This window comes from Ambystoma mexicanum, chromosome 3p (assembly GCF_040938575.1).
Source record: "Ambystoma mexicanum isolate Mex_15411 chromosome 3p, UKY_AmexF1_1, whole genome shotgun sequence".
Lineage (NCBI taxonomy): Eukaryota > Metazoa > Chordata > Amphibia > Caudata > Ambystomatidae > Ambystoma > Ambystoma mexicanum.
In genome coordinates this window covers 353,198,142-353,214,146 of record NC_090925.1, presented here as the reverse complement: position 1 = coordinate 353,214,146, position 16,005 = coordinate 353,198,142, and the positions used below count along the sequence as shown (strand labels likewise).

The 16,005-nt window shown below is 46.0% G+C and overlaps 1 protein-coding gene across 3 annotated transcripts in view; it reads right to left on the bottom strand.

Annotated features, from left to right (window-relative positions):
* The window catches only part of LOC138580441 (targeting protein for Xklp2-B-like), a 364,493-nt gene that overhangs the window by 115,754 nt on the left and 232,734 nt on the right, over positions 1 to 16,005 (bottom strand). Inside the window, exons 10-15 of one of the 3 annotated variants that reach the window (XR_011304260.1) lie at positions 12,402 to 12,540; positions 11,710 to 11,929; positions 11,528 to 11,626; positions 11,267 to 11,428; positions 10,956 to 11,105; positions 10,128 to 10,294 (exon numbers count right to left, since the gene is read on the bottom strand). Coding sequence is in view for 2 of the 3 variants with exons in the window: in XM_069650992.1 (XP_069507093.1) it covers positions 10,128 to 10,313; positions 10,956 to 11,105; positions 11,267 to 11,428; positions 11,528 to 11,626; positions 11,710 to 11,929; positions 12,402 to 12,540 (956 nt within the window). In the remaining variant the exon portion in view is untranslated. Of the gene's footprint in view, positions 1 to 10,127; positions 10,314 to 10,955; positions 11,106 to 11,266; positions 11,429 to 11,527; positions 11,627 to 11,709; positions 11,930 to 12,401; positions 12,541 to 16,005 lie in introns of all 3 variants that reach the window. The other 2 variants (XM_069650992.1, XM_069650993.1) reach the window with 2 other exon arrangements.

The window sequence follows — 16,005 nt, the reverse complement described above, 5'->3', positions numbered from 1 at the left end:
CAATTGTCTCACACGTCTTTTTTCGACTAGAGTTTTGTCGTACTCATGGCTGGTCTTAATGGCATTTGTTTTCCCTCCTTTCGGCTCCACCTTGTATTTTAGCAGGAAGGGAGTGTAGTCAGGTCGTTCCTTTTTTTCCGTTTCAGAGTTATTTAGTAGGTCTTTTATTTATCCGTGATGTTTTTGATGTTGGCAGCGGTCAGTCATAGCCTGGTCTGTTGATGGTTTGCCACCATAGATGGAGTATACATTTTCCCCCGTGGACGGACCGATGTCCATGACAGAGAGGAGGTTATGGTCACTTTAGTTCACGTGACTTGAAAAGATTCTATAAATGCCAAAAGGCTGTGGGATACAAAGAAATAGTCTAGAGTTGCTCTGGAATTTTCACGTTCCCATGTCGGGATGATATGCTCCCAGGATTTCAGCCAGGCCACATTGTGGAAGTTATGAGATTTCATTAAAGACAGCCATGCATTTCCTCTTTCTTTAGCTGAGTTTTGGTTGCACAAGATGTTGGACTTGCTCCCGACAGGTGAGCACCTTGCGTTCAAGTCACCACATATGATTATATGTGTCATTTTCTGGTCCACGCAAAATGTTGTCAATGACATCTGCTGCTTGATAACAAAGGTTTGTAATAGATGTTCTTTGAGAATTCCAATAGAAGTTTATAATTGCGAGCTGAGACGTGGAACAAACTCTGAAGCTTGGGTCTTGGTGGCTCCATGCAGTTAGGACGGCTAGGATTCCATATGCCTCTTAAGTTTTTGATGATCTTGATTCCTGATCCAAGTCGAGTTGCTAATAGAAGGCCCGATGGGGGATGTGGCCTGGTGCTCATGGAGTGAGGAGGCAACAGAGCGGAGCTCCTGCCGAGATTCTACAACATGATCCTGCGACGGTGACTAGCAGGCAACACAGATGAATAATAAAGGCATCCCAGGGAAGTTGAAGCGATTCCCAACAAGGCGCAACTAAAAACTGTGAAAATCAGACTGGCGGAAGAAGTCTGTGCCCTTCCAAACGGGTCCCCCCCTGGAATCGCCCAAAATGGCAGGCGCTGCCTTAAGAAGTTGCGGCTGAGGAGGAGGAAGGGCGGTGAGACCCAACGTCCTCCCCGAGTAATCTGCCGCCTGAAATAATCCGACACCCCGGTTGTGACATCCAATAGAAGGTAGCCGGCAGGAAGAGCGAGATTGCCAGAAGTAACCAACGATAGCTGAGGCACTGAATCCGGCAGGCGGACCACCTGAAGTCAGTACGAGCAAGCAGCGAGTGCGGACCTGAAGTCGGAGCCGAACAGAAGCGCAACGAGGTATGCCTGGGTACGACGACAGGCAGAACAAGGAAGACAGCTCGCCCAGGACTCCTGCAGTCAGCGGAGCAGATCCCCCAGAGCAGAAGAGCGAATCGTTGTAGAGCAAGGAGGAGCGAGTTCGCCAGACGCGAGAATCAACGGAAAGGAGTGGAAGGGAGCACCGCACAAGCAGAACACGCCTAAGAGAACAAGGTGAGGCCACAAGATACGGACACAGACAACTGAAGCTCACTGGAAGAAGGGCCCTCAACCCGGGGCACAGAACCACACAGTGTTAAGGGGCGCACCTGATGGCAAACTGACCGGAACCAGAAAGCCCAGCAAAGCCAGGGCAAGAGCCAGCAAGGAACCATAGCAGCAACGACCCCCATCCCATACATAATCAATGGAGGCCCACAACGCGAGGAGCATGTAAACACGCACAGCAGCTGAGGACACCAGTATAAGCAACCCAGAAACACTGCGCCAGAAGACATGGGTCATAACACTGGGTCCAAAAACTTTGTACAAAAAGACCCAAATGAGCCTGGGAAAGTGAACAAAGATCCAAATAATCCACATAGGCTCTAAGCACACAGGAAACGCAGCTTAGCGCCCTGAAACAGTAGACCAAGCTACATAACACGCTGCCTCAAGTGGAAAGCCAGAGCCATAAACCCTTTCCCTCTTCCCCTTAATCACCTCCCTCCACTTCCCCTTCCACACCCCCTTCACCCCTCCCATTCCCGTTCTCCGCCTACCCATCCTTCCCTCCCAGTTCTACTCCACTATTCTCCCCTCTCTCCAATTGCTCTACTTAAATGTTTTGTTGGTCTGATTCAAAATTCATAATTGTAATTTGCTTCTACTGTTACTGTTAATTTGTTATCGTTAAATGTACCCTGTTAAAATGTGCAGCGCTTTGGCGTAAAGCGCTATGTAAACCTAATAAATAAAATACAACAAACAAAGGACACAGCTCAACCCCCCAGCCCTGAGCAAACGGACTACAAGTCAAACTGCAGTGCAGAAAGCAGACACCAAGAGACCGTGCCAACTGACCCACGAGCAAGCTAGGAGCAGTAGGAACGACACTGGCCTCTAATTTAGACAAACTCTGCTCTGAGAAAGGGGGGAAAGTGAAAAAAACAAACAAAAAGGAGAAGGGGAGACCCTAGATCACTGCACGCACCAGAGCAGCAACATCACTGCTACACATTGCCATAATGTCATCCTCCAGAAACAAAGGGAAGGCAACAAAATGGACTTGTTTGCTGCCACCAAATCACACCATGTGTCGCAAACTGGGGACCCTGTAAACGAACCCCAGAAAACATTGGAAGAAACTAATAAAGACAGCCAAGTACTGGAAGCCATAGCTGCACTGAAAACTTTAATTGACACTAAAATAGAAGAGGTAAAGACGGACATGCTGCTAATGAGACAGGACGCACAAAACCTGGCCGAGAGAGTGACCAACGCTGAAACGGCACTCCAAGAAACGACATAAAATGCAGCGAAACTCAGGATCAGAGTTCTAGAACTAGAAAAGAAAGTGGCCGCACTGGAAGCACGATCTGAGGACACGGAAGGGTGCGCAAGGCAAAGTAACATAAGGATACTGGGGGTACCTGAAGGAGCAGAAGGCCCAAACCAGACGAGCTATGTTGAAACCCTACTGCAGCAAGAAATTGGAGTAAGTCACCCAACAGGGCTTTGCAGTTGGGAGGGCCCACAGACCTCTCCAGAAAAGACCACCACCAGGATCTTACCCACAACCAATAATTGCAAAGATCCTCAATTTTCAAAACAGGGAGACCATCCTCAAATACTCCAGGGAAGGGGGAACAATAGAGAGACAACTCCAAAATTACCATATACCCCGACTACACCCTGGCAAGGCGAGGAACTCCTTCATTCCAATCAAGGCCAGGCTCAGACAAATCAACCTGAAATACATGCTACCGTACCCATCCAGGCTAAAGGTGATAAACAAAGGGCGCGCTATATTCTTAGAAACAGCGGCGGCGGCCACCATGTGGCTGGAGCACAATAACCTGGCGGATGACAAAGAAAAGCCCACGAGCATAAGGAACAGCACAAAGAAACGATAAGATCACCGAAGCACCAAAACAAAGCAAGATGGCCGCAGGACGAGCCCAACCGAGCACACAGCCCTAACCCACGGACTGACCAGTGCGGGCCTGTTGCCAGCACGAAACCACTCACGCCCGAAACCCTGAATGGAACTAGAAAGCGCGAGGGCACCCGAGCGCTATGAGTCCTACGCAGCTTCTAGGTGCACCAGTTCGGTACACGTTACCTGTTACTGTTATACTGTCCGTTTGCCGCAAACAAGAGGTGGGAAAAGGGCCGGAAGAACTCATGACAATGGAACCATGCAGGGGCCTGGCCGAGGATTAGAGGAAGCATCCTGGAAAAGCAAACCATACGCAGAAGGGAAGGGGAGGATGGGGGAAAAGGGGCCGATAAGTCAAGACTGACCACACAACTTAGAATAATGACTTGGAATGTGAGGGGAATGGGCTCCTAAATGAGAAAACCGAATCAAATCCTACTTGCAACGGAAAAAAATCTTGATGGCCCTGCTCCAAGAAACACACCTAACGGCAGAAGACAATTAAACTGAAAGAACACTGGGGTGGACAGGGGCAAGGAGCGCCCTACTCTAAATACGCAAGAGGAGTATTCACGTGGGTGAGCCCAGAGACTCCATTGCAACTGCTGGGATACAAAGGTGACAAGGATGACAGGTACCTGGCGATCTAGGAATCATCAAATGAACTAAGGTATGCACAGTGAACTCCTATTTCCCTAACCATGGCATACCAGCACATCTCAAACAAATATGCGCCAAAATGACACCATAGAGAAGGCCTTTTCATATGGGGTAGGGACTGTGTTATGAATGCAGCCCTGGACAGATCAGACTCACTGCAACAAAGGGCAAACACATCCTCAGAGGCGCTAAATACAATGGTCAACCACTTCCATCTGGTAGACGCATGGAGGGCACTGCATCCCACAGAGTTTACTCGCACTACTCTTCCCCCCACAACTTACACACCAGGATAGATTACCCATTTGTAGACAGAAACCAAATGAGACAGGTAGAAAATGTGCAATACCTGGGCAGAATAATGTCAGACCACTCCCCCCTAACCATATAATGGAAAACCAAGGGACCCAGACCCCCCCCATACCGCTGTGGCGAATGCCAGCTATGGCACTCACAGACTTAGCATTAAAGGGCGAGATTGGGGACAAGCAAGAGGAATTTGTGCAAATAAATAAAGGCAGCGTAGACAAAACGGCCACGCTATGGAACACAATGAAAGTGGTGACAAGGGAAGAGGTAATGCGGGAGCCGGGAGGGGTGGGGGGGGGGGGGTGTTCGAAGACAGCTAAAGCAGGAATTAGAGACCAAAGAAGAGTAAATAAAGCAGTTTGAGGCGATGCCCAACTCACTGAGACAGATGAGTTAAAACTGAAAGAGATCAGAACATGGTGTGACAGACTGCGGGTTCACCAGTTGTAACTAGCAGGACCAGCTCCCACTCCTGACGTCGAAGGCCCAATACTTTGCGGTCCCAAAGCAGACGGCCCCAACACAGGCTACCGGTTGTCGTCCACCTCAGAGGACACCGAAAAAACTGCCATCTACTGATGTAGAATGGTGTCAGGCAGAAGAGAGTCAAAGGCAGAAGACTGCCATGCCCCACTCATCGGCAACAATCCCCCTCTGTGTCCATCCTTGTGGACGAGAAAAGCATCGGTCATTTATCAAACACTGTGGTAGCAGACGACGGAACCGTAGATTGAAGAGCAACCGTCGGCGATGGGCCACCATTGACTAGGTAGTTGTTGGAACCACCACCTGCGGTGTAGATTTCAGAGACCCGGCCTGCTTGACAGCGCTGGACCGGTGTTTAGAGGAGTCCCTGCTAGAGGATGAGCTGTGATGGTCCCCTCAAGACTAGCGCTTAGACGACGAGACCTTCTTGGCCAAGCCTTCTCCTGCGCCGTCGACTTCTCAGGCCTACCTCGGGAATGGTCCGACCAACCATGCTTGGACGAAGAAGCACCCTTTGACAGCTGCTTACTGGAAGACGACCAACTGCTCTTCCCCACGTTAGACGCTGGTGCTGGATGAGGTTTCTTAGGTGGAGGCTCGGCCGACGCCACCCGACGATGTTCCACAGACTGCACAGGCCGCTCGGAGGACAGGCTCCGGACCGACCCAACCTCCGAGGCCAGGTATGTGCCCTCATTAAGCCAACAGACCAGCTGCCAATTAAGGTCCTTAAGAGCCTTTTGCAAGAAGCCTCGAAAGATCTTGCAAGGGTCTGCCGAGTGATGGGAGTAAAGGCAGTAGAGGCAATCCATATGCCCGTCACCCTCATACACCTTCAACCCACAAGTTGCAGAGGGCCGGAAAAGAGACTTTCGGAGCCCCAGAGCCATCTCTATACATAAACAGCACACGCACGTGCACAAACATAACAAACACAAGGTGATCCAACAGTTTGGAGACGGTCGAAATCTGAAGGGAAGCCGCGGAGTGGGGCTATTTATACCCCATTTATACCCCAAGTCCTATTGGTGGGGACTAAAGCACCGAAAAAGGACGTTGATAGGACACTAAAGTGTCGAAGGTTTCCATAGGAAAACGCTAGGTTAAAGTGACCGAGGTTTCCAGCCTGACGGCGGGGAATATTTACAGCATGTGAATCCATGAAAGATCAAATACTGGAGAAACAAATTTATAAAACATTTCTCTCATTACTTCACATTTGGGACTAGGGAAAGCCATAATATATTTGGGCTTCGTTACTCGTTCAAGCCTATATTGGCAGCAGGGTCCACTGTGCGTTTTCGTTGCTAATTCTATAATTGCGCACTCTTGTCCAAACAGCCAACTTCCTCTTTAGCCAACCTTTATGTTGGTCGGGGTGATATTCAGGGTTGTGAACAACAACCCATTTTAAGTACATAGATTTGAATTTACCCAGTGTTCCCATTTCTTTACTGTTCTCAATGTGTTCAAATACCTCCCTTTAAGGAACAACGATAGTGTCATTTGCTAGAGTGGTTAGATTCACATAGCACATAACAAGTCTTCTGGTAAATTCGTACTCCATACTCTTCACCTCAAACTCAAGATAAAAATATTCAGCAGGTATTCAATTTGATAGCTGCAATAACTTGTGAAGCAACATGGCTTCAAGTTTCTTCATTTTGGTTACATATTTATGAACCCAGATTTCGATTTCAATTGCATACATGAGCATGGCTCGAATTTTAGCTGTGTACAACATTAACACAGTGTATTCTGAATAGCCATTGTTACTTCCAACAAATGCACTGATTGCATTGCCTGATATTTTACATTTTCCACTAATTGATACCCATTGTCTCTTCCATCTTAATTTATCTTTTTATTACACCTAAACAGTTGTAACAACGCACATATTACATGTTTTCATTATTCACGTACCAAACCAAACTGGTTTGGTTCGCTTTTTTACTAGAAAAGTCATAACTTTGCTTTTGCAATATATTTTTCGTGAGCCCATTGCGCTTAGAGTACTCCGCCAATACGTTCAGTAACTTTTCCAGCTCTGCCAGTGTATAGTCCAAGAGTATCAAGTCATCAGCATATGCCAGCCAGCCTACCAACGACCTACTTTAACGGGACAGAGTCGCTGGTATCACAAATGCCCTCTTTCTAGATATAGATTAAAAAGAGTGTCTGCAACCATACAGCCCTGTTTAACACCGCAGCTGGTGGGGATCAGGCCAGACAATTTTCCCTTTGCATCTAATCTAATTCGTACTGCCGTGTTGGAATATATGAGCATTATCATTTTTTAGCAGACCTGGCGGGATGCTCCATTTGCTTAGTTTCTTCCACAGGCGATTCCAAAGTCCTGAGTCGAACGCTGCTGTGAAGTCTATGAAGGCACAGTAGACGCTCGACGCTCCCCTTTTCCAGGCGTACTCAATCGCTGAGGTTAATAGAACCAGATTATGTGTGGTGCTTGACCTTTGCCTGAACCCAATTTGGTTTAATGGGAATATATTGATGGTACTAATCCACTCATTCAGCTCTAATAACAGGAAATTTGCAAACATTTTGGAGGGATATCTAAAATAGCTAGCATTCTAAAATTACCAGAATTGTCCCAGGTGCCCTTCTTATAAACCGTAGGACAGTGGCTAACATTCCAGAAGTTGGGTATCACACCAAGCAAGATCTCTCTGTAAATACCCTAAGCAGGGCGGTACCCCACAGTCCGTGGGCCAGTTTAAATAAGCTATTGCACATCCCATCTGGGCCTGCGGCCAGAGTTAAGGTGGTTATCGATAATCTTGGTGACTGGGGACGTACATTGCCATGCATTGGTAGTGGACATATTTCATCATTGGGTTCTTTGCGTACTACTGTCAATTTTATGTGAGCTGTCCATACCTTTTCTGTAATGCAGTTTGCGGGTAGATCTTTTTTCCTAGCACTACGGACCGTTTGCCATATACCAGTGGAATTACGAGACTGGGCTAGGAGAGCACGTTTTTCCAATGCTCAACTTTGCAGCTACACAGATGCGCTAGAAGCCAACGTCTATAGGCATTTTTGACATATTTTACCTGTTGGAATATGAGCATCGGAGACAGTCCAATGCTGACATAACATGTTGCTTCCGCAATCTCGTTTTGCATTATATTCTTTGCTTTACTGATGCTTTTGTCATTGCCAGTTCTACAGTGTTCCACTCTATTGGATTTTTCTTGTTGAGACTTGTATGTCCGTTTCTCTTGGACAAATTCACTAATCACTCCCACCATTTCACCAAATTTTGCTATAATCCCATGATCACTCCCATTATTCTCCAAGTAACTTTCAGTGATAAACCTCTGCAATACTCGGGCTACTAACTCATTAGTTAGTTGGAAGATTCAAAAGAGCACAGAGGTAAGTGGTCACTCTCGTCGCGACACACAATACCCATGTCCAATATATGAGCATGACCACTAGTGTTAATCGATGGTAGAAGCAGATCGTCTGTCAACCCGGGTATCACTCTTGGTACACCAACTCAGCATAGAGACCATGCTTCAACATCAAATGACCCCAGGCTTTCCCTTGTTTGTTAGTTGTCCCTTGGGTAGTGACGAATGACTTCTACTTAAGGGTAGCATGTGTGCTGTCTATTATGCCAATTTTGGCGTTTAGGTCGCCTACAATCCATACCGGGTATTTTTTCCATACTGTGTATGAATGTGGTCTATTATTTTGATGTTTTCTTTGGTGGCCTTCATCCCTGGTGGATCGCATTTATTTACTAGTAATATCTCCGATTGTGGGATACCCTGGCAGCGAGTATGTAGGGGGTGGAGTTACCTATCATAGTTGCTACCCAGGGAGATCTTACAGATATCATTAATCTCCCTTTGGGTCCCTTTCCCTGCTATTTGCTGAACAGTGCACTGCCCATCAAATTGAATGTTATCCATGCACCAAGTTTCCTGAAGTACTACAAATAATAACTTATCTAAAACGGTAACCAAACCTTCTGTGTCAAATAAGTAAGCATGCCCCCTGGTATTCCATGTATACAGGAGGTGGACATCATTGATACTCAGAGTTAAACTGAGACTTAAAAGCTATGGGTAACCACCCCCAATACTCCATATTAGCTAAATCTTCTTTACCGGCCCCATTTTCTCTACTTAGGTTTACCGATGATATTCTGTTTAGTGTTGCCACTTGTGCTTGCTCGCTACCAGATGTGCTAGTACTACTTTGATCATTCCCCCTACCATGCAAGCACCAGCTATTATCGGCCGAGGGACGCTGGCTTGGGGGCAAACTTTCAGCTGTTCTAGCTGACGTAGCTTTATTGTTGGTCTTAACACCTCTTTACATGAGTAACCCAATCTCAATAGGACTTCATATGTCATCACATACCCTAAGATGATTTCTGATGTGAACCAGACATTCGAAATATATTAATTTGCTACTTCTATTTGGTCAACAATCTTAATGTCAGTGATCATTCTCAAGGGTACAACTGAGTGTAATATGCATAACACGGCACCTGTATTTAGTGGCTTCGGTTTACCCTCCCTGCATTCTAGGTCCAGTTGTAACACTTACCTTAATGCCATTATCCAATACCTTGCCACTACCACCCTTAGCTACGGGTGTAGTCCCAATAGTATTGTTCATAGCACCCTATCACTGCAACATACCCCCCAACACAGGTTAGTAATGGAACCAGACTTAAGTGCCAAAAATGTTCAGCCAACAGTAAAGGGTGCTCTGAACAGCTTTGCAGTGAGGTAGATATTTTGCATGAAGGTGTGGTGATGCAAACCCCATCACTGCATATACAGCTAGTGCAGAGAATTTGCCTTGCAAAAAACTTTAATTCTGCATTGGTCTGGTTTCAGAGGTCACAATTTCAGAAGCTAGCAGGCAGAACCTTGCCAGATTCTGTCTTTGCCCAGGTTTCCCAATCCCTCCCCTACTGTGGGAAATATATTCATATAGGGAGATGGGATGGGTATGTGAAAGTACTCTGACACCAGCTATAACCCAGAAAGACATCTGCACCGTATTTGGATTTCTTGAAACCATGAATTTTACAAACACGGAATTGAGACAAGTTTATTAACTTGCTTCCACCAAAGGTCACTGTACAATCATGTTGCCAACTAACAGTTGAGTGCTTTGGAGGTTCATAGTACAAGTCAGTAAAACAATTCAGGCACAGGTTATTTTGCAAGTTTTGTGTAGCCTTACCAGCTGAAGTCTCCTTTGCGCCAGTTCTTCCTTCTCTTGCTCTTCTTTTCTACTACGTTTCTCCTCCCCCATCATCATCTTCTTGGCTTCTTTTATTGCAATTTGCTTCTCAAACTCCTGCCTCTCTTTGGCACGCTTCTCAGTGGCCAACTCAAAACTTTCCTGAACTAGGGAACCAGAAAGGCTCTAAGTTGTTTGGAGACAGAAGAAACTATTGATGCCAACAGAACAAAACAGCACATCCCTCACAGTATAATGCTTTGCGCCCGGTCATGTGGGAACCATGCCATTAAACCATTGGTGTACAATTCAAGGTGTAAATCAAGTCCCCGCAGGTCTATGCTAAGGGAAGAGTTCAGCGAACATAGTGTGCACACTTCAACTAAAAAATATAAATACCACATACAGCACGCATAAAGGAGGCACAATGGCAAATGGTGCAAGAGCCATCTTCCAATGGGCCGCCTTCAAAAGAAGATTTGAAATGCTCTCCTCCCTCCTAGCCCCATTTATGATATAAAGTGGTGAGAGGACTCACCAGTCAACATTCTGTGGTCTCTCGTTGGCACAAAGGGTTCCTGGTGGATTACAACATTGGGGCGAGCTTTGAAGCAGGTTGCTTCTTTCTGCTGCCTCAGATCCTCCTCCAGCTGCGAACAAAAAGGCAATGGGAGGATTCCTCCCCTACCTGCGTCCTACCGGTGCAGTCCATATACTGAAACTGAAGGGAGGACTGGCAACCTAGGTAAATAACCCAAGCCCCCACCACAAAGGAGCGAATAGAAAGACTTCAGATACAGATTGGATGCACCAAAAAGAAAGGCAAACCTTTTGCTTGGAATGTTGGGTTTTCTTCGCTGCCCTCTCCTCCATTTGGAGATTAAATGGTTCTGGACGGGTTAGAGCCTTCACCTTTTTTTTCGGAAGTGCAACATGGCCAAAGTATGGTGGCAGCAGCATAGCCTTAAATGTCGGAGCCTGAAAACAAAGTGAATATTTCGATTCCAAATATCTAACAAATCCCTTTTATGTACAAATCATACACTGGGTTGATGAGTCAGCTGAATGAGGTCTACTCGGACCCTGTAAAATCAACCTCTTAAGCTTAGTGGGGTGCCAAAGGCACAATTGTGTCTCACCTCTTCTCTCCTCAGTTCTTCCAGTTTCTTCTCCTTCTGTGCAAAACGTTCTTTATCTCTGGAGTCAAAGGAGAATGGAACCTGATGCTGTTCCGGATTCTTGGGTTTAAATGGTACACCATAGTGCGGCATGGGAATTGCCCTCATCGGTGGGGTTTTCTCCTTTTAGGAGACAAAAAAAAAGTCCTTGGTCAGCACACCAGTGCGGAATAGCAGCCACTATTAAGTGCAAATGGAAGCATGCAAATCAAAAACTCACACCTGCTCTTCCTTATGAGCAAGTTCACGGACTCTGTACTTCAGAACAAAAGCTGGCGACTTTGGTACTGTACAAGCAAGAGATTTCTTCTCTGGAACTCCCTATAAGTAACTGAGTTAGTCCAGAAGGCCAGGTCAAAAGAAAACGCTGCAAGGATCATACAAACTGCAAGGTAGATACTTACAACCACGCTCTGCAGCATCTTTGCTGGACAAGGTCTGGTATGGAAGGTGAACTTTTCCTCTTCTTGCTCCCCTCTCTTTGCCTCTCGCTCCAGGATCCTCTTCTCAAGCTCCAAATTGAAGCAGGCAACCTTGGTTGTCTCCTTCACAGAATGCTTCTTTGGAGGGATCAGGCTTCCATCAAGAACCCTCCGGTCCAATGTCTGAGCTTTAAATTTGTATCTAAATTGGAGACATATGGCCATAGTGTGACACTACTGTTCGATACAAGAAATGTCCTGAGCAGCATGCATTTGCACAAATTCACTGCTGAGGAACTAAATAAAATTGATTATGCCTGTAAAAATTCAATCACCCCAAGTAAATATTTTAGAAACAACTTAAAGCAAAGTGATCAACACCGATCTAGTAACAGTGCAACAAAAGTACAAGGAAAACCAGAATTCCATTTAGTTTGAACAAAATATGAGCAAGCATTAGTGGAGGAGATCTGAACAAAGCCTTTAGGGTAAACTCAGACTCTCACCTTGCCAAAGTTTATTAAAAAAATAATAATTATAATAATAAAAGACTAACCTTGAGACTACCCAGATAGTAGCAACACCAATAATTCAGTGTTACAATGTTATGGTAGTAAACACTATATAGGAAATATTGTAAGCTGAACGGGAGTCTGTATAAACCAACCACTCACTGTTGCTGCTTCACCAGTTCTTCAGCCTCAAGCTCTGCAGTACTCTTGCAGGTGACTGGGCGGTGGCGCAACTTTGTCATCAATGTAGGTGTTTTTGGAGTAGCCCTCTTTGCTTTCAAAATGTTCACAGGTGATGGCCCTGTGAAGAAAGGCTGATACTTGAGTCTCTGCAGTTTGGACAACAGCGCTACAACAATTTCAGTCGCATTTCTGTGTCCATCACCCCACTACAGAAACTAAACTACAGAAGCACACCAATGCCAGAGAGGTTACAAATTGGACCAGTAAACTCCTCTGCACCACTCCCGACAAGGTTGTGGTCTTAATGGGGCCTTCGCAATTCCCACACTGTCCATGACCCCAGAAGTCCAAATCCCTTCACAATTTTGCCCTTCTGTCTGATGACCAAATGAGGTCAAATCCACAAAAGAGCAAACCATTATCCTTCCCATTTCCGTGGACTGGACAAGCACCTCACCCATTCCTCCTCCAAAACAGATCACCTATTGCTGCAAACCCAAATATAAACACTTTTTTTTTTTATTATTATTGTGTTAACCATTAGGTTTTTACAAAAACAGTCTTTCTCCTTAGGACACCACTTGATTTCGTCGTGTCAGGATTTGATCAAGCTCGCCTGGACTATTGCTCCGCGCTGACTAGTTGCTCGCATTTGGCCGGGGTGTTCGCCCTTCTAAGGGCGACGTCCAGGAATTTAGCGGTCATCCTAGACCATCTGGGCGAGTCTCCAGCGATTAGCCTGTTCCAGCGGGTTTCTTCATCAAGACTGATTTCATTTGATGCAAGTGGTGCCAGATATGTTAATCTTTGTTGTTAAGGCTGTACATGACATTAGGAGGTGGTGGATCGTTTCCTTTTGGGTGGGATCTCCACATAGGCGACATCGATTGTCTAAGGCGCCCTCTCGAGCTGCTAGAATTTCCCTTGTGTTTAATAGATTCAGTCGTGCTCTCATGAATGTCTTCCTTAGCTTCTTCTCCGGAAATGTTTCGCAGTATTTTAGCGGCTCCCTCAGCCGATTGTGTGTGGGAGGTAGATGCTTTAGTGATTTGTATTGGAGGACTCTTTCGGCAGTGTTAATCCAGTCTTGATCGTCCAGTTTCCTCTTTACCCTCCCAGGGTTATTGAGAAGTGTTTCGGCTGAGCAGGCCACCTCTTCCAGTTTTTCATGTATTTTGTTTACCCAGGTCAGAAGCGGTTTGCTGGAGCCCTTTGTGATTTCGATTTTCATAAGCTGGAAAATTGGTAACGAGTCTGGAGACAGAATTTTTCTGTACAATTGGACCGCACTCTGGATTAACACTGCGGATAATGATGACAGGCCAAGATCACGACGAATGGCTGGCGTGGGTGCAGATTTTGGGAGTGCTAGGACAGACTTCCAAAGGTATCCTTCCAGCTTAGGCCAAATTTCCGCTGGTAGGGACAGATTTGCCGCCATTCCATAAGTTAAAGCTGGTATGACCTTAGACTTATAAAACTGAATAGCTGGGGTCCATGAAAATTTGCCAAATTTATTGTCCACAGCTCGGGTTTGTGATGCAAGGCTGCGGGTTTTTTCCCATAACGAATTCAGAAGCGAGTTGTCTTTCAATGAGTTATCGATCATTACGCCTAGATATTTAAATTCGTTCACGGACTCAATTTTAGTTTTGTTCAGGTGCCATGTGTGTGTTTTCTTGTGATCTTTCGAGGTTTTATGAAAGGAGATGATTTTTGTTTTCTGCGAATTGATCTTTAAGTTGTTGGCCTCCATATACGTCGATAAATTGTCAATCTGCCTTTGGAGTCCGATGGCCGTTTGATCCAGCAAGATCAAGTCGTCCGCGTACCACAGTCTAGACATTTTCACATCACCCAGCTTCGGAGGAAACGCTCGAACCGATTCTTCAGTCTCTTGAAAATCGCCAATAAAGGCGATAAAGAGCGCTGGGGCTAGGGGGCAGCCTTGTTTGACCCCTCTTTCTGTAAGGATTGGATCCGATAGGCTTCCCTGCTGACACAGCCTCACTCTCAGCAATGTTTTTGAGTGGAGGGCCTTGATAGGGTCCAAGATTGGTTTAGGGCACTTCCAGTTTTCTAGCTTTGCCCATAATTTGGCTAGATCCACTGTATCAAACGCCTGGGATAGGTCAATCATGGCCATGTGTACTCCAGGGGCACCTCCTTTGACTCTCGCTTTGATGGTATTCAAGATTAGGATATTTATCGCTGTTCCCGCTCCTTTTTGGAATCCGGTCTGGAAAGTATCAAGCAGTGGCGCTTGTTTGGCCCAATCTTTAAAGTAGTTGAGTGTCAGTGAGGCAAAAATCTTCCCAATAATGTCTAGTAGGACAATCGGTCTGTAGTTGTTTGGGTCCGATCTGACCCCCTTTTTATAGATCAGCACAAGGACCGCCTCTGTCCAGGTCTTCGGGATTTGTTTTTGTTTACGACATTGCTCGAACAGCTCACAGATCAGGCCCGTCCAAGCTTGGGGATGCTGCTTCAAATCTAGGTTGGTAAGGCCGTCCGGGCCGGGGGCCCTCGAGTTCTTCAAACGTGAGATTGTGCTCGCGATGTCTTCCAAGACAGCCATGTTCACCCAAGGCTCACTCTGGTCTCCTTGTTGAAGTGGAGCTGGACTCTTCAGAGTGCCAGCTGAAGGCAGGGCGTACAGCTCAGTGAAATATAAGCTCCACTGCTGTTCAGTGACGTTGCTTACAATCTGAGGTGGGTTCTGGCCATTGACCGTTTTTAGTATGGACCAGAAGTCGCGGCTACTTTTAGAGATCCCAATTTTCAGCATTGCCTCTGCGTCTTTCTGATATAAATTTTGACGTTCTTGTGTGAGCCATGCTTTATATATTGTTTTCCCCCTTTGGTAGGCTTTCCGACATTCTTCATTGTGATTTTTTGACGCTACTCTTTTTAATTTTCTGATTTCTTTGCGTTTCATTACAACCGCAGCATTATATGTGTGGAGGTTGATGTCGGACTTTCCCACCAAAGTCCACTTTATGTGGTATCAGTAATGATACATATTCCGGACGTTGGACTTCTGCACCCTTGTTGGTGATTGGTTGTTTTTTGCGCAATCTATCCTTTACTTCAATTATGTTATCCGAGGTCAGGCGGATTCGGTTTTGCTGCTTGTTCGTATCGATTTCAAAGGGATAGATTAGACGGTCTTTCACTTCACCACTCCAAGATAGGTGCAGCAAGTTGTGGTCACTTTCAGTTGTTCTTTTGACTCTGAATTCTTGGAAGTATGGAATTAAGCCCTCTGAGATAAAGATGTAATCTAGAACAGCAATAGACGATTCTCTTTCCCAGGTAGGGAATGACGTACCTCCTTCTTGGAGTGTGGCCACATTGCACAACTGTCTAGACCTCATCAGGGCTAGCCATGCAATGCCTCTCTCATCAGATTTTCTCAGGGCTGGGCACACCATCTCGTCAGTTGAGCATGATCCACATTTGGCATTCAGATCCCCACAGATGATGAAGTTGGGGATATCGTGACTGATTCTGATGTCGTCGATGGTGTCAGCCACTTGATTGCAGAAGTCTTTTATAGCAGTTTTCTCGGGGTTCCAGTAAA